This window comes from Phodopus roborovskii, unplaced genomic scaffold (genome assembly GCF_943737965.1).
Source record: "Phodopus roborovskii unplaced genomic scaffold, PHOROB, whole genome shotgun sequence".
Taxonomy (NCBI): Eukaryota; Metazoa; Chordata; class Mammalia; order Rodentia; family Cricetidae; genus Phodopus; species Phodopus roborovskii.
The window spans coordinates 45201061-45228572 of record NW_026126480.1 but is presented as its reverse complement, the minus strand read 5'-3'; the positions used below and the strand labels follow the sequence as shown (position 1 = coordinate 45228572).

General features: G+C 46.6%; 1 protein-coding gene across 9 annotated transcripts in view; it reads left to right on the top strand.

Annotated features, from left to right (window-relative positions):
• Window positions 1–403: 403 nt before the first annotated feature.
• The window catches only part of Ebf3 (EBF transcription factor 3), a 116639-nt gene continuing 89530 nt past the window's right edge, over window positions 404–27512 (top strand). For all 9 annotated transcript variants that reach the window (XM_051193234.1, XM_051193232.1, XM_051193231.1 and 6 more), the window contains exons 1-6: window positions 404–554; window positions 660–816; window positions 1177–1240; window positions 1964–2019; window positions 4945–5018; window positions 6641–6709. In XM_051193234.1, the coding sequence (XP_051049191.1) occupies window positions 421–554; window positions 660–816; window positions 1177–1240; window positions 1964–2019; window positions 4945–5018; window positions 6641–6709 (554 nt within the window). In that variant the 5' untranslated portion in view covers window positions 404–420. The remainder of the gene's footprint in view (window positions 555–659; window positions 817–1176; window positions 1241–1963; window positions 2020–4944; window positions 5019–6640; window positions 6710–27512) is intronic.

Below are 27512 nucleotides of genomic sequence, written 5' to 3'. Positions count from 1 at the left end.
TCACTGCCCCGTTTATTTGTCTTTGGAGCAGGCGGGCCGCGCCAGAAGCGGGCGATCCCGCAGTGTCCTGCAGCCGCGGACGCCGCCTGGCTAGGATGACACCACGTTGAGCGCGTCTGCAAACAACAACAACAACAAGCGCCGCCGCGGCCACCGCGTCCACCGCGTCCACCGCGCCCTGCTCCTCCGAAGCGCCGCGCCGCCGCCGGTGCAGCCCGCTCGCGTCCCCGGCCGTCCGCAGCGCCCGGCCGCCGGTGTATGCCGCGCCTGCCCGGGACGGGCTGAAGCCGGCGGCGGGCCGCACCGCAGGCGCCGAGCAGGGCCAGGGCGGCCAGGGCAGCCTCCTGCCGCCGAGCCCCGAGCGCCGCCGACTGCGGACGCGCTTTCGGCCGGGAGCCGCGGCCGCTGCCAGCAGTGTTCATGTTTGGGATTCAGGAGAATATTCCGCGCGGGGGGACGACCATGAAGGAGGAGCCGCTGGGCAGCGGCATGAACCCGGTGCGCTCGTGGATGCACACGGCAGGCGTGGTGGACGCCAACACGGCCGCCCAGAGGTACGTACCGGCCGCCCCCGCGCGCCCTGGCCCCGGCCCGGCCCGGCCCCCTCCTCCGGCCAGCGCCGCGCTGCTCACCGGGCCGCTGTCCCTTTCCTCCTGCAGCGGCGTGGGGCTGGCGCGGGCGCACTTCGAGAAGCAGCCACCTTCCAACCTCCGGAAATCCAATTTCTTCCACTTCGTGCTGGCGCTCTACGACAGGCAGGGGCAGCCGGTGGAGATCGAAAGGACCGCTTTTGTGGACTTTGTGGAGAAAGAGAAAGTAAGTGTACACTGGCGATCGCACCCTCCCTCTCCAGGAGTAGGGGGCAGTCGGTGCCCACTCACGGGGTCCGAGTGCCTCCCTCGGCGGCGGGAGCACTCTGCCTGGTGACCCCGCCGCCACGTGCGGTCTCACTGGCCCCGCCAAGGGCCGGACAACTTCTCTGTGCCCTCGGACTCACTGGGGGCGAGGGGAACGCTGGGCTTGCGGCAGGAAAAGTGACATCACCGCGTAGCTGCAAGCCAGGAATCCTGCCTGCAGTGCGTGAGGCCGAGGGGCCTCGATCCTGGAGGGGGACCGAGCGCGGTGACCGCGCCTGACGCTGCCACGCTAAATGCAATTATTTATCGTTGCTTTCAGGAGCCGAACAACGAGAAAACCAACAACGGCATTCACTATAAACTGCAGCTACTGTACAGCAATGGTGAGTACTGCTGCCTGCTGTCTGCCCTCTGGCTCTCTCCCTTCCCGCGATGGTAACAGGACATAAAGATTTTGAGATTAAAATGACATGGGTGTAAACACGAAATCTTCTCATGGCATAGAAGGAAAACAAAACATAAACGATCGATAAGTCGATGGCACTTCACATGATTAACCGGTAGGGCTTGAAGTAGAAAGTAAAAGGGGGATCGATAAGGGCTCCTGCAGAACATCACTTTAAAGTGACTTTTTTCAATTTTGCAAATTAATGTTAATTATTGAGATGGGGGTAGCTCTATAAGCCGGGCATAACTTACTTCCTGTGCACGGTTTAGAAAGAGAAGAACCCTCTAGAGGCTCTGGAAGGAGTTCGGACTCTGTTTCCATGGGTGCATTCTCTTTTCGAAAAATAAATGACCATATGGGCCCAGAGCTGCACGCAGGCCTGCTCTCCGCCAGGCAGGCTTCTTACACCTCCAAAAGAAAACGCTAAGAGTCCCGAGACTCTTAATTAAGAAAAGAAAAATGTCAGAGGCAACTGGGGTTTTCTGTCTCCCTCCCAGTTTTGTAGGGATTGCCTTAAAGCTTTGCTGCCCGGTGGAGGCAGTAGTCACAGGCACTGGCTTGCCATGGACCGGGCGGGTGTCCCTCTTGAGGTTCAGGCTAAAATCTTGCTGAGAATTTCTCTGTTTTTGTTGTTGTTTTTTTCTTTCTCCTGCCACAGGCGTCAGAACAGAGCAAGATCTCTATGTCCGCCTCATAGATTCAATGACCAAGCAGGTGAGAAAGTTTACGCCTCTGTACTCATTGTTTTGTCCTTTCTGCTGAGCTGGGGTTGTCCTGGGGCGGAGAGAGCAGACTGACAAATGGATCTCCTGTATTTGTTTTTCATTTCGCTTCCTTGACATGCTAATGAGAATTCCATATTTATTGGAATAAATGGAGCGGTTGGTACAATAGTTTATGCTGTCATTAAAGCAGGACATATATGCTTTATTAAATGACTTGTGATTGGAATCAAACACTGTCTTAATTAATTATGGTAATTAATATTTGACAGAAAATTTCGAGATTCCCCTTGTTTATTTTTAAACGTTTCTTTCTCTGTCTGGAATAATTTCATTGATCCATCCCCCCTGCAAAGGCAACCAACTCTGTCCCAAAGCTCATCGAGTTAAGCTCGATTAGTTATTTTCCCTCCTCCTTTCTAGTGTCATGGTCTAGTAACACGAGACATGTGTTTGGATTTAAAAGTTAAATGTGCTGGGGTGAAAAGTCACCTTGTTCTCCTCTAGTCCATCTTCACCTCTCAGCCCCCCATCTCCATAATTCAGAGTCTGAGCTCCAGGGGTCACCGAAGCCCATCCACTGCTCTGCTCTCTCTCCCACCCTCTGTCATACCTTGTAAATAACATAATTACAAGCAGTTCCTTATTAAATTATTTAACCTGTCTTGGTCAACTTTTCTGATGATAACTATTGGCTATCAGTAATGTGATTAACTGCAGAAAAGCGCCTCATTGCTTTTTGACCGTGTTCAGAATCTGGCTACTTATGTTGTCCTGGGTGGTGTGTTATTGTTTTAAAAACGGTTGTTTCCACTTTCTTAAAACAGAATGTTGGGTGGCTGTATATAGAATTCCTAAATTAAACACACCCTGCACTGATTCCTTTCGAAATTAGGATGTACTTGTAAGCTGCACTTCACACTTGAAATGAAAGTAGCCTTTTCATTTTTTGGTGTTAACTTTCATAATTGTGAACCAACTGGGAAAGAGCCCTCCTGCAGGCTTCCTGCAGTCTGGCACACATGCCCCCCATTCTCTGGGCACAATCTGCACATTTTATTTGTCTCTGAAAAGTTTGTCCTTACCTAGGCAGCCAGAACATGAGGTTTTAATGTCTGCAGCGGCTGAGCTGTGTGGTTTTTCTTCTGGAGCAGAGATCTGGCAGGTAAACCTATTTTTTCGGACACAGACTGTGGTGTGTCCTTTGCCAGTCTTGCAGTGATTCACAGAAGCTCTGGAACTCGGCTGCTGTTTGTCAGACGCCCTTTATTTCCTTTGTATGTCGGGCAGAAGGTTTTGGGAATCGTTGCAGTCTAATTAGGAGGGTTTTGCAGGCCCTGCTAAGTTTCTGTGCCTCATGTACGGGAGAAGCAGGGGGCTTCGGTTAAAGTACTTTTATTGTCCATTTCGTCTAGCATCTTTGCAATGTACACGGTGCAGAAAATACAGGCATTTAATCTCCTCACTGACGGGGATAGGGGGGAAAAAGTAAAGAAATAGCCCAGTAACTGATCAAAGAGTCAATGGCGCTGAACAGACAGTTTATGGATTTCTGTTTGTGCTACAAAATAAAAAATAAATCAAATATAAACACGGGGATCATCGGAGGACAAGCCATTCGTTCAGAAGTACTGGTGCCGCCAAGGCCTCTAGCCCAGCAGCCCCAGGCTTCTTGTTGGCCTGCGGCGACTCCCACCACTTCTGCGGTACCGAACGGGCTGAGCTCCAGGCCGCGGACCGAGGCTAGACTCTACCCTCTTCCCAGGAAGCCAGTCCCGGACGCCTAGCAGCAAGGGCTTTGTCCTCCTGGAAGTGCAGGAAAGTGCCGGAGGAGATTGGAAGTAATTTCCAGGGGTGGGGTGTGTGTGTGAGGTGGGGGGGACTGCCGAGAAGGCAGCCCTCCCCCTTGGAGGAATTTTCTGCCCGGAACCAGCGGCTGGCGGCCCCCGCCTCCCGCCCCTCCCCCAGTGGCCTTTTCTCCCCTTCTTTGGGCGAGGCGGGCGGCGGCGAGGGCAGCCGAGCTGCGGTTCCCGGCGGTGGAGCCAGGCTGGGCGCCGGCGTGAGCACACCTAGGGCTTCGCACCATCTGGCGGAGCCTCTGCTCAAAACCCACCCGAGCGTGCGCGCAGACACTGCCTTTTTACCCGAGAAAAATCATTGTTAGCACTTTGAAAATAAACACCAGATTGGCCATTAGCACTTTCTTTCCAAATATCATCGGGCGAGGAGCACGTGGCCGCGCGAGCAGGGGCGCCCCGGGCCGGGCCCTCCTGCGGGCCATCAGCTCCCTGGCGTGGCGCGAACACGTGTGGCCGCTGTGCACGGCTTCCCGCTGGTCCGGGAAGCCGAGCCACGCAGCCCAAGCCGCCAGCCTCGGCTAGAGCTCCGGGTGGGGTGGGGGGAGAGCAGGATGCAGGGCTGAGGGCTACGACCGGCCAGGGCAGCATCTTACAGGGCGAGGAGGGTTGCTCCTGCGCCTTGCGACCTCTTGGCTTACGTAGTCTCATCGTACTATGATCGGCTTCTTCCGACAGAGAGATTGGGCCTTAGGGAAGACAATGGCCGGAGGATCCCGCCAGACTACGATGGCTCAGGCACAAGGAGCCGGGTGGGAGTCCGTGCGCCCTCGCAGGCCGTATCCCAGTCTTGGCAGACCCTGTCTTGCCCTCTCCGCAGTCCTCTGGAACCCAGGCTAGGCGTGCGCTCGTGGGAAGAGCTCGGCAAGCGGGCAGTGTGAGGCCTCTGAGGCCTGGCTCCGTGCCTAGGGTGGCAGGATGGGAGGGTGGTCTGTTGTACCAGTCGCCTCCCCTCGGGGGGCTGTGCACCTGCTACCCGCAAGGCCTGCAGCTCCTTTGGTGGTTTGGCGCCCAAGCCGCGGGCTCTGCGTGACCCCTGCCTCTGCTTGTCCCCCACTCAGGCCATCGTTTATGAAGGCCAGGACAAGAACCCGGAGATGTGCCGCGTGCTGCTGACCCACGAGATCATGTGCAGGTGAGCCCCGGGAAGCGGGTGGCCCTGGCACCAGCCAAGTCTATGCAGGGACGCTTGCAGGCATCGGGTCACCCCACCCAACTGCAGGAGAGAGGGCATCCATTGAAACCTAGTAGGCCAGAGGCCCCAGGCTTGGCCAAAGCAGCGTCTGACCTCATTTCCCCATCAATGATGATGGTCAGTGCGACCGGCTGCTCAGCTGAGCGGATTAATATACTGGCCGTGTCGTGGCAATATAGTTAAAAAAGGAAAGAGAGAGAGAAAGAAAGAAAACAGACCAGGGGATGCATCTGCCCTCATGCAGGAGTCAGAGTTCACTGGGACTCATTTGACTACTTCCTTCTCCGACGCTCGCATCCTGAGACATACAATTGTCTGTTATTGATAAAAAGGAAAGCCTTTTGTACTTATTACAGAGCTCGTGTATGTGAGAATTGGATTGTGATTCTGTCAGTTAACCTCTTCCCTAGAGCAGCGATGCATCGTTCATATTGTTGTTAGATAGCGTGCCGTTACTTGAGATCTCTGTCAGAAGAGCAATTTCCCACCTGTTTTTTTTCTAACTACCACAAGAGTTTCGCCCCTACATGGCGAATAAAAACGCATCATTGACTTTGTATGTGTGGCATGTGAAATATAGTTGCAAGGAATAATAAGGAAAGGTTGTGCAGGCTTGCAGCCTACAGTAGCAGGCCCCGTACTCTGAGGGGCATACTCTCCTAGGCTATGGTGCCTGTTGCCTGAATGCCACTTCTGAGCAGAGGTATTGTTACAGCACCAATATACAAAAGCTGACTTTTTCTCATATCAGGTAATAAATATAAATTACAACCAATAAAGTGGAATTTCTTTATTATCCACTTCTGCATGTACAGCAATTAACATAGAAAGCGCACAGATGTGATTTAAGCTCTAAGTGGAAGACTGTAGACTTTCTTTAATCACTTTAGCTGTCAGCTTTAAAAGGCTTTATATACTTTGCCTACCATATGGTGTTAATTTAGCTAATTTAGACATGTAACCATTATACAAGTATGCTTTTTTAAAATGCGAGAAGCATAACATTTTTGTTTCGTTTCTGCTTTAATTAAAGTTTCAATAACAGAGTTAAGGTGGGCTTAAAGAAGCGACAATAGACGTTTGTGATAGATTGATGCATGCTTTTGTGCTTATAATTAATAAATGCCCCAAAGAAATATTGGTTAGAGGTGGCATCTTGCATCTTTTCCAGAAATAACAGCTTGACAATTGGAGGTAAACAAAAGCTGAAGCTGTGAAAAGTTATTCCCCAGCCTCCAGCCTTTTCTCCTCAGTTCATTGCAAAGACAAACACCAACAGCATGTTTTCTGCATTTTAGCATCATAATTTGTATAGGAGCTCTGGCTACCCTGCTAGTATTAGTAGACGTGTTTAACTCTGCTCCTTCTGGCAGAAAGTTACAACAGAAGTTTAGCTGAAGAGCATGTGAATTCACTAGGTTGAAATTTGTCAAGCTGCCTAAGTAGGAAAACTATTTTCTTGACTCCTACCGCTTCATTGTCAGACTTTGAAAAAAAAGTTACAAGTTGGACAGAGGAAGCTGAGATGAATACTAAAAGCCATGTTTACAATTGCCCCACAGCCGGTGCTGTGACAAGAAGAGTTGTGGCAATAGAAACGAGACGCCCTCAGACCCTGTAATCATTGACAGGTAAGGATGACTTCTTTATTTTCAAAACAAAATGGTAGCAACCAGCAAAACTCTCTGCTTTGCTTGACTTCCAGTGGCTCCTTAGCTTTGAGGCTGGTGTTGGGCTCATCTTGTGCAAGGCACCATTTGTCCGCATGTGTTATCATGCACAGGTGGGTTGACGTGGAAACCCGGTGGCTCGCTCTGTGGGGATTCAGTAATTGCTTGCGAGTTGTCAAGGGAAGCAGTTTCATCTGCCACTGCTCTCACTGTGAGGAGCACTTTATGCCTAGAGAGTCTCTGGCTTTAAACCCAGAGATATGTCATAAAATGCTTTCTGCTAATTTGTTAACAAGTATTTCATCTTTTTGCATTATTATTTATTTTTTTAAAAAAACTCATGGTCATTGAAGTTGGAGCTTGGGTGGTGGTGCTCTTGCAATCATCGCCCAGTGGTAGAATGAATTTAATCTGCTCTCAATTAGTTGCAAAATGTCTCCTAATTTTTTTCCAATTGTGGCTGTCGTTTTATGTCAAGTAGCAAATATGTAACTAACAAACCAAAGTTGTTATAATTGAAACTAATTACACATGCTGGTTACATTTCCAACATTAATTTCCATAACTAGATTAGCTATATGCATTCTTTAGGTTTGCTGTTCCTCATCTTGCCATTTATCATGTTCCTTGGGCAACGTGGCATCCTTTTAAGATACCAATCATTAGTCCTAATGGTGCTAATGTGCACTTGGCATTGCCTTAGTGGAAACAACAAAACAGTGCCACCCTCCCCTCCTGACTCACCCAGGCTATTCTGAGGAGGACAGGAGATTTCTTTCTTCCCAACAATGGGGAGCAGCAAGGGGCCCAGTGTGTGATTGACTGCAGATTTTGAAATTGGTACCCAAATCGAATAAATGTTAGACGTGTATATATGACACCAGTTTTGTGAGGCAGAGGGTTAGACTGTTTTGAAGAGGGGTTGAGTTTCAGCAGCTTTCATTACAAAGTTATCTTTTGATCATGAACTTTGCTGTCCAGGGTCTGAAAAATTAAACCCGGAAAACCCCACGAGTTAAGCCTAAAGAAGTCTGCGGCACCAGTGGGGAGCATTGCTAATGTTTAACTAGCTGGAATAGCTGTTTGCTTAGTGGAGAATGTTCGGTATCTGACAGAAGGGACAGCTCTCTTATTAGTAATCAAATAGGGCTGACCAGTTGTGGCCGTCACTCAGGCAGTTGAGAACAAGTTCAACACTTTGCAAAACTGGAGCTACAGAAATCAATGTAATTATATTTGTTTCAGTGTTGTGGCTATGGAAGCCATACAGCTTTGGGTTGTTATCTTGAGATGGAACTCATGTTATTTTATTTTGTTATTTTCTGGATGGGCTAAAAGTGTACCCAACAGCCATTGGAACCTTGTCTGAGGGGGAAGATGCTTGAAAAGCACCCCATATTATTAGCCTTTCATGTGAGATTGTGAAAATGCTTAATCTTTATACTTGGAGATTTTAAATGTGGTTTGGTTTTAAATCATGACTTAAAAGAAATATGCCATGATGGTGGGGAGGACATGTTGGTTTGACTTACATTTTAGACACTGATTTTCCCTTCAAAAGCACTTTGGGTTTGTTCAGTGTGCTGCTAGTTATTGAACATTGATAGCAAATAACATCCAAGGCTCAGTTTTTAATCACATGATGGGTAGTGCTTTCCTCCGATATACAAAATTTACTCTTTAATTCTCTTATGAAGAGGTCTTTCTTACATTTGTTTAATTAAAATATTTGCAAAGACCACTCATACCTTTATAACCCAAGAGAAGTATGTGATCATTGATATTCTAGAAGCACAACAGGAAGGGAAAAATGTAAAAACATTTGGTTAATGGGTTTACCATGTTTATTTGAATAAGGAGGATTGAAGCTCCATTTACGCTTGGCATAAATGCTTTGGAGGTCTTAATTATTGATGAAAAATCTGCTCTGCTTCTAAATTCAAAGATATGACAATTTTATCGGATTTTTAATCACCTTCCATATTAGGGATTTTAAGGTAAGGATAGTTTTATGTGCTGACAAATACAGTGTACATTTTTTTTTTTTTTTTAGCATTCTTAATGACAAAATACTATTAGCATTTTGTTTCTTGCTGTAAATCCCTGTGAACTGATTTTGGTATTGACACTACCTCTAGTTTAAGGCATATTTTTAGGAGAGGAAAAAAATGAATTTAGTGTTTGCTAATACAGCTTGTGTTAATCAAAGAGAGAGGCTCATCTTCAGCAGGGGATCTCTTTGGATCAGAGTGGTCATTTGCAACAGAGATGTGTCTCAGTTTCATACAGACATTTCTGTGGGGTGTGGACTGCCTCTGAAAATTAGTTGCTCCTGTAGAGATTTTAGCCTGGGTTTCCTCTTGAGTATTGCAGAATAAACTGTCCCATCAGAACGGAGTTTACAGGTCCCCACCAGCCTTGTTCTCACTTGGTTAGTTGGCTTAGGAATTCTATACGGGGTGCTGCACCAGCTCCTTATGGCCTTTGGATACATTTAGTAGGTTCTGACCAGATAAAGCATATTTGTCCTGAGGATATAAACCAATAATTCCAACCTGAATTGAGATCAATGGACCCACATTTGCTCCAACCCACACGAAGCTCTTCCACACGTTGAGACCGCTTTGTGTATTATGAGAACAAGGAAGTAAGCTCACTGCTCTGGCAGGGTAATCACATTCTATAGGCCCTGTTGCCTTAAATCAATTAATTACACAATTTAGTTTAGTTATCTTTCAGAAGTATTAGATACTTACAAATGGCATGGAAGACACTTCAGAGTAAGGGGGGGGGACAGTGAGGATGTCTCCCATTAGAAATCTTTATTTATAGTGAAGCTTTTCCTTATGTGGACTATTTTTCCCACATAAAACACTGTTGGAGAAACATTTCTTTTATAGTTCCATGCATTTAAAATAATATAGGAACTTGCCAAGTCTAGAAGGAATATAACATTGTAAAGATATGGCCTGTAAGGGATAACATAGGAACATATCTGCATACACTGAATTGACCTAGAAAGAACCAGAAGCAAGGAAGGAGGCCTACCTCCTCATACCACACACACACACACACACACACACACACACACACACACACACCCACATGGCCATATACAGCCAAGGCACCTCACATATGCAAGTGTATGTATGCAAATGCATACACACTCACATACACATGCATGAATTTTTATGGTATTGCTGAGGAGGAAAGGAGTATTATTTTCCTCATGAAATAATGTTTTCTGGGAAAACACAAAAGCAGATGGTCTTCATTAGGAACACCCATTGTCCACATATCCCAAATATGAGCAGATAAATCTCTCCTGTTTCACCCGTACATTCCAAGGGCTGCAAATGATTACAGGATGTCGGCGTAGCTGCTAAACCAAAACCACACTTGGGCTCACATTATTCGCCTGTGCCATCCGGGTCTGTTTCCTCAGGAGCTCTGCAAATGCCTGGGGAAGGCACCTCACTTTACCCTCCCCTTCTTCACTCAGCTTGGGGAGCATTGAAACACAGGGTCCAACTGTTGCAGCCTGTGGAGGACTCAGGAGCAGGGCAATGTGGCTGCCCACTCGGGCTGGCTGCACACCATGGGCCGTGTGCAACTGAGAGCATGCTCTGCAGGGTGGTTCCAGATGGCACTGTCTCTGGCGTCCTGCTCGCTGGCATCTCTGCAGCAGGCAGTGCCCCCTCCCCAATAAATCTGGCATTAGTCTATAGAGTTTGGGAGACTTATCATTCCAAGTCTGTCCTACTTTCCTGTCTGGGAGCCAGACATCTGTTTATCCTATTTTCTTTCATACAGAGTTTGGAATGGCTGTAGTTTTTCTTTTGGGGGGTGCATGAAGTTTTGTCATATTTAACAGCTGTTACAGAATTTCAGCCCTGTGGGCTCTGAAAATACTTTTCAGCTGACCTCAGATTTTTATACATAATTGACATTGGGTTGTAGAAAAACATTATTTGCTTAACCTCTCATTGTCTGCGATTTCACACCGTCTCTGGTCCGAGGGTGTAAGTACCAGAGATTTTAGCTCTGTGCTCCCTCTCAGCCCTCCAGAGCTATGCTTTGATTCATTTGTGTGTTTTAAGTTTACACCTTTAAAGTGATTGCAGAACAGTAGCCCAAAAGGACTGGAGGTTTTCTTTTTCTTTTTTCCTTTCCTTCTCTCCTCTCCTTTTTTTTAGTCAACAGTGTTTCCTTTCACTTCCTGTCACAAAGGTCAAAGAGAGCCGACCTTTGCTGGCAGTCCTGCTTGCTGAATTATTCATGGGATTGACTTTTTGTCAGCACACACAGTTGTGCTCTGGGACAATTTATTCATTTACCTCATTTAAAGCTCCTTTCTGCACCTGTTCAAGTATTAATATCATGTAATTTGGGCCTAATGCCGATTTTGCTGAACACTCATTATATTTTTTATTAGCTATATTTCCAAACGATTATGTATGATTATTACCAAGCCTTACAAACAGCACCGGGTTATTCCCTAGCCCCTTACATCTTCTTGTCAGGTTGTTTTCAGAAGCAGGGTGGATAAACATTTGACCAGTCCCGATGTTTTTATTCCTACTCTATCTCCAAGCGGAGAACTTAAAGCTCCCTCCCTCATGGCCTTGCACGAGCGTGATTAAATCCAACTCGGCGAAGCTGTACAAATGCCAGCGTTTATAAGGTCAACGCTTTTGTTAAAAATGCTATGTAAATGAGGATCTGCAAAAAGGGACATTAAATAAAATTAAATTCATTGTCTTCTTTAATGTCATTTACATTTTGGCTAAGCCTCGGCCTGTCAAGGAGGATTTTAAAAATAATTTTAATTACACATCATTTAGGGAACCCAAGGTTTTCTATTCAGTAGCATTTGGATAACCTGCAAAATGGAGACCTGTTTGATAACTTCTGAAATGATGGATTGTCATTCTGTATGCATAATACAGCAAGAACAGCATAGTTTGCTGTTAATTTTTTCCTTCTCAGTTTTCTTGAAAGTGAATATAATTATCATCAAACAGGCCTGGAAACCCTCGAGTCCTCCTCTTGGCCTTGGCTGGGAAGCTGAGACACTCTTTGGTTTTGGGTCTGTTTTAATACATGGGGACTTCAGAGAAGGGAAAATATTGGCTAGATATTTGGCAATATTAAAATGCACTTTGGATGAATGGAGTGGCTACAAAGACTCTGATTCTGGTTGGCACGTGCCCCATTTGGCTCAGCTAGGCTCAGGTGTGAATGGCTGTTTTATTCCCTGGTATGCCAATGGAGAGAGGCAAAAAGTTTACCACATTCATTCATCCCTTAATTAAAAAAAAAAAAAAAAAAAAAAAAAAAAAAAACCTCCTGAAAATAAACAGAACAGGAAGAGCAGCTTAACAGAGTCACAGTGTCACTCTTTCATTTAGACAGGGTGACACCAGGAACAGTGTCCACTTTGTGTGCATGCTTCTGTGCCCACTACCCTGCCACAACTGTGCCAGGCATGGCACACCTTTGTATACGCCGATGGTGTGTGTCACAGAGAGTGGGGTATTGGGACCAGCATCAGGCCTAGGGTTTACATCTCTGCTCTAGGCTGAGGAGGCCTGCAGAGATTTGTGGCTGCCCGGTCTGGCTGGATAAGGCCCTACAGGGTGACCAGGCCAGGCCAGTGGACCCACAATGACTTTCCGCAGCACTTCTGACCAGCTCAGATTCTCATCAGCTCTTTCAAGAGCTGAAGCTGTGTGGGGCTGCCTGTTAGGGGCAGGCAGTGGCAGCAGCAGCCTCGCCTTGCTATGAAAATGCAGGGCTAGAGGGAGGGGCCGGAGGGAGGGCTGTCAGAAGCGATACTCCAGGAGGGATGTTGACGCAGACCATCCCGCGCCTCTGCGGCAGCCTTATCAGGTGAAGAGCAAAGATATAGCCAGTGCCTGTAATCGTGTTAGGACGGCATGGACGAATTGGATTACCGTATGGAAAGCCGTCCAAACTCAGAGTTCTGTTACGCATGCTTACAGGAAGCAAATAATTACGCTCTGTGCACCAGAAGATAATTGGGGCTGGCCAGAGGCCTTCTCGTGACGCTGGAGAACGCAGGAGAATCTGGCCTCCTGGAAGCATGTGGGGTGCACCCAGGGAGGAGGGCGATCTTTCCCAGATATAGGTGGCTCAAGTTGATGCTATAATTTTCGGTTACTTTTCAAAGATGGTGAATAATTTATCAGAATTCAAACTCACAGTAGCAACGGGAGGCATGTTGGAAGAGATAAAAATTCCAGGCTCTAATGATGGAGATTGTCGTGGCAGACAGGAAGTGATTGACAAGTGGGGGTACAGGAAGTGAGAACTGGAGGAGCTTAACCTGTACTTGGCAGAGCTGCCTTAGCTTGCACTCCGAGAAAATGAAAACCATTCACCCATCCGTACCGACTGCTGGCCAGAATACACGCTCCTTCTGTTTGTTTATCTTAGTAGCAAATCTCTCCAAAATGTTTGTGGTTAAAACTCTACATAATGAGACATTATGCTGGCATTATGAATGCTTTAAAATAAAAATATGGCTATCATTTAGAAAAATAAGTGGAGGGATTTTTATGGGTTAAGGGTTTTCTTGTTGTGTTTTATAAGCTTCTCGGACTTGGGGGTGACTAATGTTCATTGCATCCTCGAAGCTGGAGAACACTTTCTAAAACACTTTATTTAGGAAACAGTCCATCACATCTGCCAAAATTGTAAATGTTGTAAATTTGCCAAGAAATTAGATGAAGAGCACTGTGTGTGGGGGCATAGGGGAACTCTGACTTCAGTTGCATTCGCATCACTTATTTCTCATACCCTTAAAACAAATGAAAAACCCTCAAACCTGTCTATCTGCAATTCCTTCACTGAAGGTTACTCAGTTAGAAAACATCTAGGAGGGGCCCCCTGTCTATGGATGGTGAGCATCCCCTGAAAGCAGCAGAGCCATACTGAGTGCCTTCCCGGTAATTCACTAGGAAATGAGTTTACCATGTGCAGAAAGGAAGGGGCTCGGGTGGTGTTGTTGCAGGACACAGAGCCCAGGCCCCACTAGCGGAAGAAGTCGGCTCCAGCATGTCTCTGCTGGAAGACTCAGGAGCTGCTGCACATCTGGGAGGAGGCCTCCTTTGCCCTGACAGGCAGCTCTAGCCTGCTCCACCCCTACCCCTAACCTCCCACCCCCTGCTTGTAATTCCCAGCTTTTTCTCTTAGAAGAAAGCATTGAGGGCAGGGTGCCACGTCAAAGTCACACAACCAAATACAGCTTAGGCAGTGTTCAAGGACCTCAAAACATTTGCTCTCCTGATGGCGAATTCACAAAGGGGGGAACCATGCTTGACTTTGGAAGCTAGCCCTATAAGGGCACAATATCTCCTTTTCTGAGGTTTTCACTGGGAGTCCAAGTGGTAGACAGTTGTTGTACAGTAGACAGTAGACAGGTCATGCCTGGTGCCTGGTCAGGGCCATGTGAGGCTGACACATGTGTAGTAGCAACCCAAGATTTGATTACAGGCCCAGAAATATGCTCCACCTTCCTCAGGAGTACAGGCGGCAGGGACCAGTAGGTCATGCAACTATGATCATCCCTGTCATTAGGAACAAGACAACTATAGCCCATTGGAGAGAGCGCCCCTTTCAGCCAAGTCAACTTGATCTTTCTGGTTCTGGAGTCAGACCCTGGCTTGAGGACAGGCTTCCTTCTTGAGCACCCATAGGTAGGGTCTAAGTACTGTTGACAAGTAGGTATTTATGCCAAGTCCTCACCACCACTCAGAACCCTATGCCCAGCTCTGTAGAATGCCATCCACTGGCAGAAGGGGAGACTTGGCATGCAGGTGGACCCAGGGAAGCAGAGACCACAAGGCAGGGACTTTGGAGCTGCCCAATGTGCGCTGCCTGACTGCGTGTCCACATCCAGACTACTTTCCAGATCCATTTTAGGCAGACAAAAAACTAAACTAAAAGCATAAGTTACTTTACCATTACCTCTTGATCCTAAGCTCCCAGTGTGAAGGTTTTGCCCTGGGTATGGGACACTGGTTACAATCCAACTAATGTTGATATGTATTCACTAACGTCCACAGATGGCTGGAGGGCTCACTGGGTGTCCTACATCCTGTGGAGTTTGACAAATGTCTGATAGCATGTATCTCCCATCATGCATCTTGCAGAAGAGTATCCTTGTCCTGGCTTCTGTCCCCAGAATCCCACTCTGTGTCTCTCTCCCTTCCCAAACCCATGTCACTTCCCCATTTGTCCCTGGATCCCTGCCCTTCAGGGATGCCACAGGTAAGGTCATACTAAATATGGCAGCAGGCTTTCCAGACCAGTTGCCTCTGGAAGTGGCATGCCCTGAACTTTTCCTCCTGTCCTTTCACAACCTACTGCTAACTCCTTTGTGATTCTTTTCATTCTATCCCTCCCCTCCCTTTTAAAAAGTTTCTTCTTCTCTTTCCAGTCTTGAGGTTTTAGTGTTCATCTCTTTCATTCCTGAACTTGTGTGCTGCACGTCATCATTGAAATGTTCTTGTGCCTTTTGCAAGCTGCATGTCCCACTTGAACCCCCCGCAAGTTCTTGGCTCCTTTACAAAAAGTTAAAACCATTTTAACTTTATATTAAGTACTTATTAAAGTGGTATAGCTCAATTTCACTTATTAGGGTTTTATTTCCTAAATAATACTGTTTGGAATATTTAAATCATGCAGGCCATAAAAAGGAGAATGATTAAATTATTGGAAAGGCAACCCTGCTGCCCTGTGGCATAAAAATAGGATGAATTCAGCCTTTGGTGTAGTTGTTGGCTTTTTTGGTTTAATAAATTAAACTACAAATTTTCCTAATTGCCAAACAAAATGTTAGGCCAGCTTTAGCCATTGCTGACAGTAAAACAGAACATAAAGCCTGCTGAGAGTTATATGTGGTATTTAATACGAGACAGAGTAATGCTTGGGCTTTTACGGTTAAGTATGAATTCACACCCACGGCATTTGTTTCACATTAGGAAAGGTTTGTAAATCAGATCAGTGTGCTGGGATGGGGTGGCCGGGTGGCCTCTCTTCTTGATATTCGGTTGTTGGACATGTGGCCAGAGATGGCTCCCCATCCACTTCCACATTCTCAATGAAGCGATAAGCCCTATGACACCCGGAAGATTGGGTCAGGAAACAAGTTGGGGATTGGATTGGATGAACAGTGTGTCCCTACCATGAGAGGTCATGGGTCTGAGCTGGACACTGGGCAGCAGCCATCAGTTACCCAGACATAGGCTGCTGTGGGTCCCCGGCCAGGGGAGGCCCCAGGGAGTAAAGCAGGACCTGGGAGAGTGCTTCACGGGGAGCAGCAGTCACTGCCATTTATTAAACGTGACAAGCAGGCTCTAAATATAACGGTCCTTTCCCCAAAGATCATTACTTTGAACAAATAATGAGTCGTGGAAGTTACTGCACGGCCAGGGGCCCGTCCAGAGCTGGGCCTTTGTGTGGTTCAGAAGCAGACCCTGCTCTCACCCACTCCCCAATTCAAGGACAGATTCTCACTCCATCTGACCATCAGGGCTCTTGTCCTGGACACTTGTCTTGCCTCTCTGGAAGCCTTACTTGTTGGTCACAATTCCTGAAAAAGCTTAACATGAAAACATGCTTGTCTCAATTCCAAATATTCTGACACATACGTATGTTTTATAGTTTGAAAATACTTCTTTCGTGCTGCCGGGCCTATATGTAGGTATAAAGACAACAACAACAAAATGCTGTGAGACCTGCAATGAGAAGTGTGCTTGCTGAGTTTGGGGTGTCTGTCATGAATAGTAGTCATAGCCCATGTTTGCTAAGACCCCAGGATAACTACTCTCAGCAATTAGAGCATCCAGACCCCTTTCCAGCACCAAGCTCATTTGTTCCCATTTATTAGGCTGTGCACAGTAACTAATTTACATTGTTTCAGAGTTATGTGTTATGGTAATTTATTGCGTGTGCGGGGGTCACACAGAGGTGACCAGTCTCAGGGCAGATCCCTGTAAGGCGAGGAGGTAGAACCCAGAAGGAGAAGCAAGGAAGGCAAGGGGCCTGTGATTTTAAAACGGCTACAGCCTTTTTAATCACACTTTGATTTATTCCCTGGGATGTGGCTGGCTTTACTCTTATTCTGTTTTTTTTTTTTTTTTTTTAACAAATCAGAGCTGAAAACAAGACTTTTTTCTTTTCTTTTTGCTGTTGAAGGAAATGGTAGCGATACATTTTAACAAGTGGAGACATTTACTAATGCCCTGAATAAAAGATTTGCCAGAGGCCTCCACTAAATGTAAAAGCACTCCACAGAGGAAATGATGTCGTCACCATTCCCTCCTCATCATAGCAGGTTTCGTTATCAAGTTGAGGAAAAAGACTTGTTTAGGCGAAAATAATGATCATAAATAGAGCTGTACAGTGGGGCTCAGGGCAGCAGTGACAGAGCCTGCTATCAGGACCTGCAATTCCAAGGAAATATGAGTGTTCTGATCCAGGGAAGCAGTAATTATCTTTTTGTGAAGAATGTACAATGGTGTCGGATGATGAATTGATCGCAGATTGGAAGCGTGGTTCAACTGTCATGTTACAGAGATAAGAGAGAGCCGCGGGATTGCTCATCGCCTTTGCTAGTTCACAGCCAGCCAGTTTATTAGCACAAATCCCAAATGTTTAGTAAACTCATTAGGTCCCATCTAATGCTAATTTATCATCATAGATGGAACCCTAGCAGTGAGGCCGGAGGACAGTACGGAATCCGTGTGATTTACAGAGCTTCCTGATCAATCACTTCCTCTGCGCTGACCATTTTTCTTCAAAAGCTTTAAAGGGGCCTGAGTGAGCCGTAGGATCACACCATTCCAATCGGTCAGGGTTCTTAGAGTTATCTTCCCAAGGATGGTTATCTGGAAGGTTAGGAAATCCTATACAGGCTGATGTGAGGAACAGCCTGGGTCCAGCATCACTGTGCTGCCTTTCCTCCACCCCCCTACCCACCCCTTTCCTCCCTCCCTTCCATCCCCTCCCTTCTCTCCTACCCTCTCCTCCTATCTTTCCTTTTCCTTTTACAATCTGGTCACAGAGTCGAATTCAAAGAATTTCCTTGCAAAATCAGTTTACCAAGAAATGCATCATGGTACATAAATGTCAAGTGCAGTTTATTCTAAACTTCAGACAGTGTTTTTCTTTTAAAAAATCAAGCTTTAAATGCCCAGTTCTCCTGACATTTTCGTACATATTCTATAGTGTTTTCGAAGAGGATAATAACCTTTGCTTGATCCCAGGCAACAGCTGCAAAGATAATGAAATTCTTATGATATTTCACCAGGTAAAATGTGAATTGCAGAAGAAAAGCTATTGAATTTTTATGGATCTTAATCGCATAAAATGAGATTCATGGGGCATACGTATAACTATACTCGGTGGACCAGCTGGCTGCAGTTGCAGCGAGGATTCACCGTGTGGTGTGAGGGGCGCTCCAGCCTCCACTAAGAAATGCTCCCCAAACGCTGCCTTCAGCTTGCCCTAAGAGTGATAATGAAATATGACAGAAATTTCCTTGTGCTGGATCAGTGGCAAGCGAGGTCCTCCACCACCAATATTAATTCATCTGACTTATGTTCCAGTCTTGATTTACCTTATGATTAAAAACTTCTGCAGGTCTGCTCAGCAATTGAGATCAGATCTCATCTGCAGCCCAGTGGTATTGATCCCTATTTAACATCAAGGCTCAGAATTGATTGGCATTGATTAACAATAAAAATGCTCTCCTCCATGTCCAGCCACCAAGCCAGCATTCTGAAAGGAGGACGCTATGTGGTCCTCCTCATTGACCAATCTGAAAAGAGAAACTGCCCCACCCGCAAATAAACAATATATTTTAATGTTATTGTAGCTGGATGCAGGACTGACACTGCAAATTGATTTTATTCTTGTTGTATGAGATAAATATCTTTAATAAAATTCTCATTTTATTTAGGATTTTACAGGAATAACTTGATTACTCAAATAGTGGTATTTTTCTTTTCCCATGGTGTAAAAAATGGATTAAAACATAAAGGCTATGATAACATAATACTAGAGACAAAATGTTAATCAACTTTGAAACTGTGTACAGGATGGATAAGTCCAGGGAGATATTTCACATGTGGAGACAGCAGGAGATAGAGGACAACTGGTGTTATAGGGTGGTTTACTCTTCCAGCTAGGGCTGTGTGTCTGGACCAGCACATGAGTGCTATGTGCTTGAAGGCTAACTCCTCTGCTGAACGCCTCGAGAACATATAGTTCCAGAGATCTCAGCCCAGCAGAGCTCTTCAACAGGAGCAAACCTTTTGTTTCTGTTTTATTTTTGCTGCCTCTTATAGATGGGGCCTGAGAAAAGGACTCTCTAACAATTCTTTTAATTAATAGCAGCGATTTGAATAGTGAACAGAGGAAAATAGATTAGAAAAGTCGCATACACTCTAACTTCTGGTGTGCTTTCTGGGGAGCTGCCCTGTTCCCAAGTCCGGCTGGTAACCCCTAGCAACCCATTAGCGCGCATCCTTAGCATCCAAGTGCACTGGAGGCCTGGTCCAGCTGAAAGGAATTATCCAATCTCTAACATCCAGAAGTTTACAGTTATATAATGGTGGAGAAAACCACAAATCCCAGGGGATGTCAAATTTTAGAGATACTTTTAAAATGAAATTATCCAGCCAAGCCTCTAAGACAACCTTCTTGTGCTTAAGACAATAACTACGGTCTGGGATTAATTTCTTTTTTGTGATAGGGCAAATCCAATTTGCTTCTTTAACTGTTGATTAAGGAATCAGTTCTACAAGGCTGTCCCCTGGAATTATTTGCTGTTTATTTGTCTGTGGAGAGCTTCTGGAATCCCCTCCAACTGGGAAGGCCAGGTCGGGCATGGCCATAATGAAGAGCTGCCTGGCGGTTCCCGGCGCCTTGACTGGCCTTGTTTGTGTGTAAGAAATACACTTTGAGCAGCCACTTCCTATCATGCCAGCAAAGCAGTGCAGAGAGGAGGGCCCAAATCTGTCTTCTCTGCAGCCTTCCTTTTGCACTCTAGAGGGAAACACCTATTAGGAAGCAATAAATAAGTAAATACCTTAAATTAGAATGAATCTCACTTCACCACTCTGAATTAGTGTCACCCTGTGAGCTGGTGTCAGGAAAATCAAGGTGCTTCACTCCTTGTCTGCACAGGACAGATCTTCTCTCCCATTGGATGAGAAGAGGGGCCTATTCTTTTCACCCGAAACCAAGTGTGAGGACCGAATGTGGTGTGCCTTTGATTTTCTTTAAACAAGAGAAGTCACCAATGATCTGCTAACAGATGTGTAACATTTACAAAAACCGAGTGCTATCTTTATCTCTTTGAATGGGAGCCTGGCCTCAGTTTCTATAAATTGTCCCAGGACCTGTTTGAGCTGCTTTGTTAGTTGGTGCCTGTCCTCTGGGTGCCTATGGCTGTCTTGCAGTGCACAGGGTGCTCTGGGACACATATGGTATTGGTGTTTGGGGAAAGTGTGTCCCACGTTTTTTTTTTTTTTTTCTTTTTTTTCTTTTTCTTTTTTTCCCTGTTTGATTTGGTCTTTATGTGCTAAGAGCCATTTTCCCCCTGCATCAGAATAAAATCTGATTTTTGGTTTGAGTTCATTTTTTTTTTCAGGAGCATCTTACGTTGCTATCCCAGGAAGAAGACATTCATACGCAGTGTCAGGAGACTACCAAGCACCCCCAGACAGGGCTGCCATGAAGGGGAGAATGTTCACTAAGAATCTTTGGTGATATATCTGAATGCTCCCATACGATTTTTTTTAGGTTTGTTAAAGTGGTAGTAGAAAAACGAAAGAAAAACATATAGGTGCAAACCAATCAATGTATCAGAATTCATGTTGGCCAAGTATGTGTGGTTCCTGTACCTGAACTAGGAAAATCAGGCTCCCCAAGATGCCTCTCTGCTGTCTACAGGGACACAAGAGCTTGGGCCACTGTTGTAGAACTTGAACCTCAACTTTGTTACTTGTAGCTTGACTCACTGCCAAGACCACCCTGGGTTATAGTGTGAAGGAATCCCACATTCCTCCTCTGACCTCTAGGTTCCTGGAGAGAGCCCGCACTGCCATCTTTTTCTTTCATCACCTTCCTCTTCTTACTTTTATGGCCATCATTATCATATGCCTGCAAGGCTGTCCTTGCCACACTCTATGAATAGCTTTACAAATATGGCTCAGGAAGCTATGTACTGGGAAACCTTGTCCCTGTACTCACTCATGTCCCACTTTGGAGCCCGTTCTCGTGGTGAGTTTCTTGGAAGCAAGTAGTGAGCCTATGTTGAGCCTCAGGTGGGATAGCCGGGCTGCTTCCCTGGGTACTCTGGGTCTTCAAGCCCAATCTGTGGCCAGTGGTAGAGCAGGAATGAGTGCTTTCCCTAGCATACGTCCTTACATGCTGATGCTTTGTGCCTCCGAGCAAAGGCTCACACCAGTTATCTGTCTCACCCTGTCCTTTCACAGCTATATCTTGCTGAGCACCTCAGGGGATGTGCTGGTACCTTGAACTTAGTACCTGCCATAGGTTGTTTGGTGATGCTGTATGTTAGCTTAGCTGTTCAGGTAAAATGTTTTCTTTCTTAATTTAAAATACAAAATTTTTTCCATCTTTCGTTTGTGACCAAGTTTCTACAAGGCATGAGGGGAGCAGGTAGCCATCTTCCCTCACTAATTCCTGAGACCCTAGAAGCTCTAGAAGGGTCATACCCAGGAAGGTTGCCTTGTGGTGATGGGACCTGGGGCAGTTCAAGTCTCTGTGGGGACCCTAGAGATACTGGTCATATCATCCAGGGAGGAAAATCACTGCAGCTATGTGAGTTGCTAGTGTGTGAGTCCCTCATGCCTGAATGTTCAGACCCCTTGTTGTTCCTCTAGCTTCTGTGTTAGCCCCTTGGATAGACAGGTGCCCTTCAATGGGAAAAGTTCCAGGATTCTAGGCTAAGGAGTGAGGGCATGGCTACTCCTTCTTGGCCAGTCTCTACTTCCTAGTAGGTGTAAGAGGAAGCCAGCTATGGGAGCCCACCATTGAAATCCCATTGTAATACATACTAGAGGTCACAGCTTACAGTTGTTGTGGTTCTTTGTAAGGGCTGTCTGCACAGCTGAATCTATAATTATTGTCATCCTCTCAGATTTGGGGCATTAAGAAGTTTGTCTGGGACTAGTCAGCTGGGAAGGGCTGCAACTGGGATTTGAACTCAGGCTGCTGGGGGCCCTTTTTTCATTTACCCCTTTGTGCTAGGGCCCATAGTGGCCAGTAAACTCTGCTGAGATTGGCTTATGGTAAGTACTGGTGAGTACTTTTCTCTTTGACCTCCAGGAACTGCTGGACAGGTTTCACACTGTAGGACCTGACCCTTGAGACAGGAGAAGGCTTCTTGTGATGTACGGTGTGACATGCATCCTGTACAGAATGCTGGGGGTGTCTGTGTGTGGATAGGTGGTTTGTATAAGTGAAGTTGTAGTGTGTACATGGTGTGGCTTTTTGGATAGTGAGCAGATGCCCTGGGACACTTGTGTTCATGTGAGAGTTGGGCTAGAGATCCTCAGAACTGTGAGCTCAGGAAGAAGATCGGGAATATTGGATATGGTGGTACATTCTGTAATGCCAGTGTTTGTGTGTGTGGGGGGGGGGTGAAAATAGGATTGAAGTTTAAGGTCACCCGCAATGTGTAAGGAGTTCAAGTCTAGCCTACAATATATATGATGCCCTGCCTCAAAAACAAAAACACAAAAGAGATTAAGAATATTCTGAACATAAGTGGAGGAACATAGAGATGCTGCTGTGTTGAGGGGGTTTAGTCAGAGGGAAGCCAAGTTCACCACTTCAGGGCTTCTCGGATTCTCAGAAGGCTGTTTGGAAACATTGTTCCTAAGTGCAGTTGTGAAGTTGATACCTTTTCTGGGCCAGTGAAACAGTTCAGAGACTTTCTAGTCTCATCTCATAAGACAGAAGTTAGCTATTGACTGGAATATCTCCAATTCCACATGAGAATTCTAATTCCATTTATCAAGGAGAAGTGCTGAAAGGGTTTCAATCTGATTAAGCGCTATGACAGGAAAATCTAGAGAGGCAACATCATACTGCCGGCCCCTCAGCAGAATCGAGGATGCTACAGTGGGCAGGCTGCCTCTGTTTAAAGTATCCTCAACTGTCTCTTCCCCAAGTGTGGCTAAAAAACAAACACAAGCAAAATAAGAGGCTGAGAAATGGCTCAGTCATTAAGCATTAGGACCCAAGCTCAATCCTCAGAATCCATCTCCCCCAAAAGACATGTGTGGTGGTGTGCTGTGATCCCAGCTCTGAAGGGGTGGGGACAGTGGGTTCTAGGGGTTCACTGGCCAGCCAGCCTAGCCTACTTGCAAGCTTCAGACCAAGTGAGAGATTCTGTGCCCCCCCCCCAATAAAAGTGCATGTGGCTAGAGAGACAGTTCAGTGGTTGAGAGCACTTGCCTCTCTTACAGAGGACCAGGGTTCATTTCCCAGCACCCACATAGTGACTCACAACCATTTGTGACTTCAGTTGTAGGGGATCCAACCCGACACTGTCTTCTAACCTTTCCAGGCACCAGGCAAGCACATGGTGCACGGACATACATGCAAGCAGAAACACTCATACAGAGGACTAAGGAATGATACCCAAGGTTGTTCTTTGGTCTTTGCCTATGTATGCATGCATTAGCACCCACACACATGAATGAACATACCCCTATACATACTAACACACACAAGCATATACACATTCTGCAAGACCAGACAGAAACACAGATCTTAATCAAAACCTGTGCTGTAAGAATGAGAGCCTCTGAATTACCCTGTGCATTGGTTAGCATCTTTCCTCCTGAGAGTCACTGGGGTCTCAGTTTCTTGGGGGGGTCTCCTTCTAAGAGCCCTTAGGACAAAAGCCTGTTTGGGTCTTTGGGAGCCAAGTTCCTTGAGCTTGAGCTTGAGCTTGAGACTGTACTCCAAGCTACTGTACCCTCTATGCAAACCAAGAGCCTCTATGTACTGAAGAATCATGGACACCATCTTTTAGGGACAAAAAAACTTCCTGCTGCCTACAGAGGTCATGACCAAGCTCTCTGATCCTAGTGAGGATATAGGACTTCTGTCCTGGGGCAGTGCTGTGTGTTTGAGATGGGTCACCCACCCCTGATGACCCTCTCCAGTTTTCAGGGACTCCTTAACCTTTCCTTACTATGACTCTTGTGTCTCTCTAGGCCTGTCCCCTGGTGCATTTTGGGTATTTTGAGATTCTTGGTAGTTTGAACACCGCCTGCCTCCCTGAAATTCTGGATAGGACTGAGTTTTATCCATTTAAAGTGGATTGCATGGAGTTTAGGGTATAAAGGAACCAAGAGCAAAACCTTGCATGAAATTCAAAACTCTCTCTGCTTAGCCTTGCCCCCTGGGACATTGCAGTGGTAAGAGCGCCTTACACACAGGCTGCCTGTTCCCAGTGGCCAGCCCTAGCTACTCGAAGCCATCTCCTTTTTGGACCCTGGGCAACCCTTGCTGTATTCTATAGTCTCAGCTGCTAACATGGTCCCCAGAGACATCCTCAGACTTCCTATGTCCCTTGGGCAGTACCCACTGGGGTCATGTCCCTGGCCCATCTGGTGGGAGCAGAAGGCTTTGGTCCAGTCCTTGCCTTCTATAGACTGTCCTTAGAAGACTGTTACCCTCAGGATGAACAAAAGGGACTTGAGAACTGTCATGGAATACCAGCATCAGCCTATGATGCTTTCTGTAATTCCATAAGTAGAATTCTATATAATTCCATAACGTAATGATGTTTGTAATTGGAATTGATGCTGCTGTTGTACACAGGCCTCTATGACTGCACCTGCTGCCTCCTCTAGCTGGCCCCAGGCACCAGCTGCATGGGTGGGGGTGGGGTAACTTCTGGAAGTCCCTCTCCCTATGGCAGCATGGTGGTGGAGGAGGGGCAGTTAGTGCTTATGAGACACTCTGTGGTCTGCTTTTTATGAAAGTTCCTGGTTTGCATTGCCTGTGGTCGAGTGTGGTCCTTCTGTATATCCCAGCCTCTCTCCATTCATCTGCTCACATACTACACCCTTCACTCTTCAGGCTTGTTCATTGCCAGACCATGGTGTGGCAGGGGGCCAGACTTTGGTTGGATGGTCCCACTCCATGTCCCTGTTGGGCAGAGTAAGAGCTGTGGTGTGGGTCAGGCTGGCCCCAGATATGGCTGCGCTAATAAACTGCTTGCCTCCTGCAGGGTTGTGCTTAGGAAGGGTGGCCCTCTGGATGATAGCTCTGGCTCAGAAACATTAGTACTTGATGCCCATCAGCTCTGTGCCTTACTCAGCGTGCTCAGTCTCACTCATTGGCAGGTGCCAAGTTGTGAGGCCAATTCCTAGGAGGGCCGGGCCAAACAGACACAGGAAGCTGTTGTGCCTTCAAAGAGGTCCCTGTTAGTGGAAGCTTGTAGGGTACATAGCTTACAGCTCTGAGCTTATGGCTAACACTTTTGGATAAGTATATTTAATGCAATACTTGGGACAGTGGGACATGCTCATCCTAAAATGTCAGTCATTGTTTACTTGGTTAGATTAGCACCAGGCTCAGAGCAGGCCCTGCTGATCCAGAATAGTCTGGGGTGTTCCAAGGTAGTCCAGAAAGTTCTAGAATATCTCATTGGCTCAGTTTTGCACAGATAGTGAATTTGGACATTTTTGAGGGATGACCTGTATCTACAAGTCCTGCTAACTTTAGATCTGTTCATGGGAGGGAACACTTGAGATCTAAATGTAGAAATTCTGCGTTGGTTACATGACAGCTGGCCTGATGCCCATGGAGTGTTCATTTTTTTTCCCCCAGTCTACAGGATTCTCCTCTCCCAACTGGAGCAGCAGGATCACATGAGGGAATGGAAACGAGGGGGAGGGAACGTTGAACTTAGACACTCCCAGCCCCAACTGCTAAAGCATGCAGCTTAATAGTATGCAAATGAGCTAATACTCAATAATCACTCAGAGTGACTCATTTGCATTTGGCCCTGAGATGAGACTGCAAATAGAATGGTGGGGGGGGGGAACCCATTTAGAGCACCCAGAGAACCCTGTGCTCTGTGAGGACCTCACCTAGAGCTGCTGGTATTCGCTGAGCTCCGGCCAGACAGAGATAGAGTAGACTCACAGGATCCCCTCCCTACACACACACACACACACACACACACACACACACACACACACACACACGGCTCCCTCAGTACCCTGGACTCTCACCAGGAGTCAGATGGGGGGCTTGTTTAGAGCCTATGAACAGACCCAGGGAAAGAACATCACTACCTGAAACTGGGGAAAGACCACCCGGGACTTGGAGGGTGGAAGAGAGACCTGCTTTCAGGCACAGTTGGATCAGGGAGTGAGAGGAGGTTAAAGACAGGGACCTTACAAAGCTCTGATGTCTGGGATGAGATTTCCTGACATTGTTCAGGATGCCCAGTTAAACCTGAATTTTGTACAAGCATTGAGTAACTTTAAAGACTGCATTTCACTCAGTAGTTGAGACATATATATATATCATAAAATAATAGTTACTGCTTGGCAGAAATTCAAATTTAGTTGGGTATCTGTGCTTTTATTCACCAAATCTGGTCACCCCAGTGTGTCAGGGCACAGAAGCTGAGGGCCTTGGTCTGTGCCCCTGGTGGGCTGTGGTTGGGTCCACTTAGAAGGGAGATGAGTGGGGGTGAGAGCTGAGAAGAGGTGGGAGGGGCAGAGCACACTGGGAACACTGGTTCGCAGGCAGTCCAGAGAGGCCAGATGGTTGGCACTGTGGGGTGAGGGGTCCCTAGGGAGGAGATAGAATGGGTGTGCTCACCTTCTCACGTGTAATCTAACACAGGGCAGAGAGAGAAGGCTCAAAGGTGCCACAGCCCACCCGGAGGCTGTCGGGACAAGAATTCCTACTTAGCTCAAGGTCCATTTGAGGTGTGAAGACTGGCAGGCCTTTAAGATCCTCTTTCCTCTATATGTGATTGAAGCAATTACTTTAACTCCCCTCTCTGACCCCTCATGCTGTGGATATGGATGCATAGGTTGCTTTCAGCCTGGAGATATTTCTAAACACTGCTGGTGTAGACACGCCACAGTGTTCTCCTTCTCCTTTATGACTGGAGCCTCCTTGCTCAACTTCTGCCACGTAACTCTCCTAATGCCAAGCAAGCTCCCTGAACCTCCTGCCAGGTGTGTGTGTGTGTGTGTGTACGTGTGCACATGCATATACTTATGTGCAAGTGTGTACATTTGTGCTTGTGCTCAGGAGTGGCTGTAGAGAGCAGGATAATGATCGCCATGGCAGAATCTGGCCTTGCCTCCCCCACACCCATGAGTCAGGCTGATTCTAAGCGAATGAGATTTTAATCACCTGTCACCTCTGCCCGCACTTTCTCTATATTTATGATAATTTTTTTTGGTCTTTTTATTGAAATCAGTGTTGACTGAATCAAGTAATCCTGATTAGCAATCTCACTGTACCCAGTCAAGAGTGAAATGCAGCCCAGCCCCGTTGGTGCACCAAGCATTCTGAAATCGGGGATTGGGGGTGGTGGGGGGAGACAAGGTAAAGAAGGAAATAGATGAAGTTTGTTTGTCGTGGTTAGAATGGATGGCAGGGTGTTTGAGGACAGTGGCTGTGTTTAACTGACTGGCTTTCCCTCCTCTTGGTA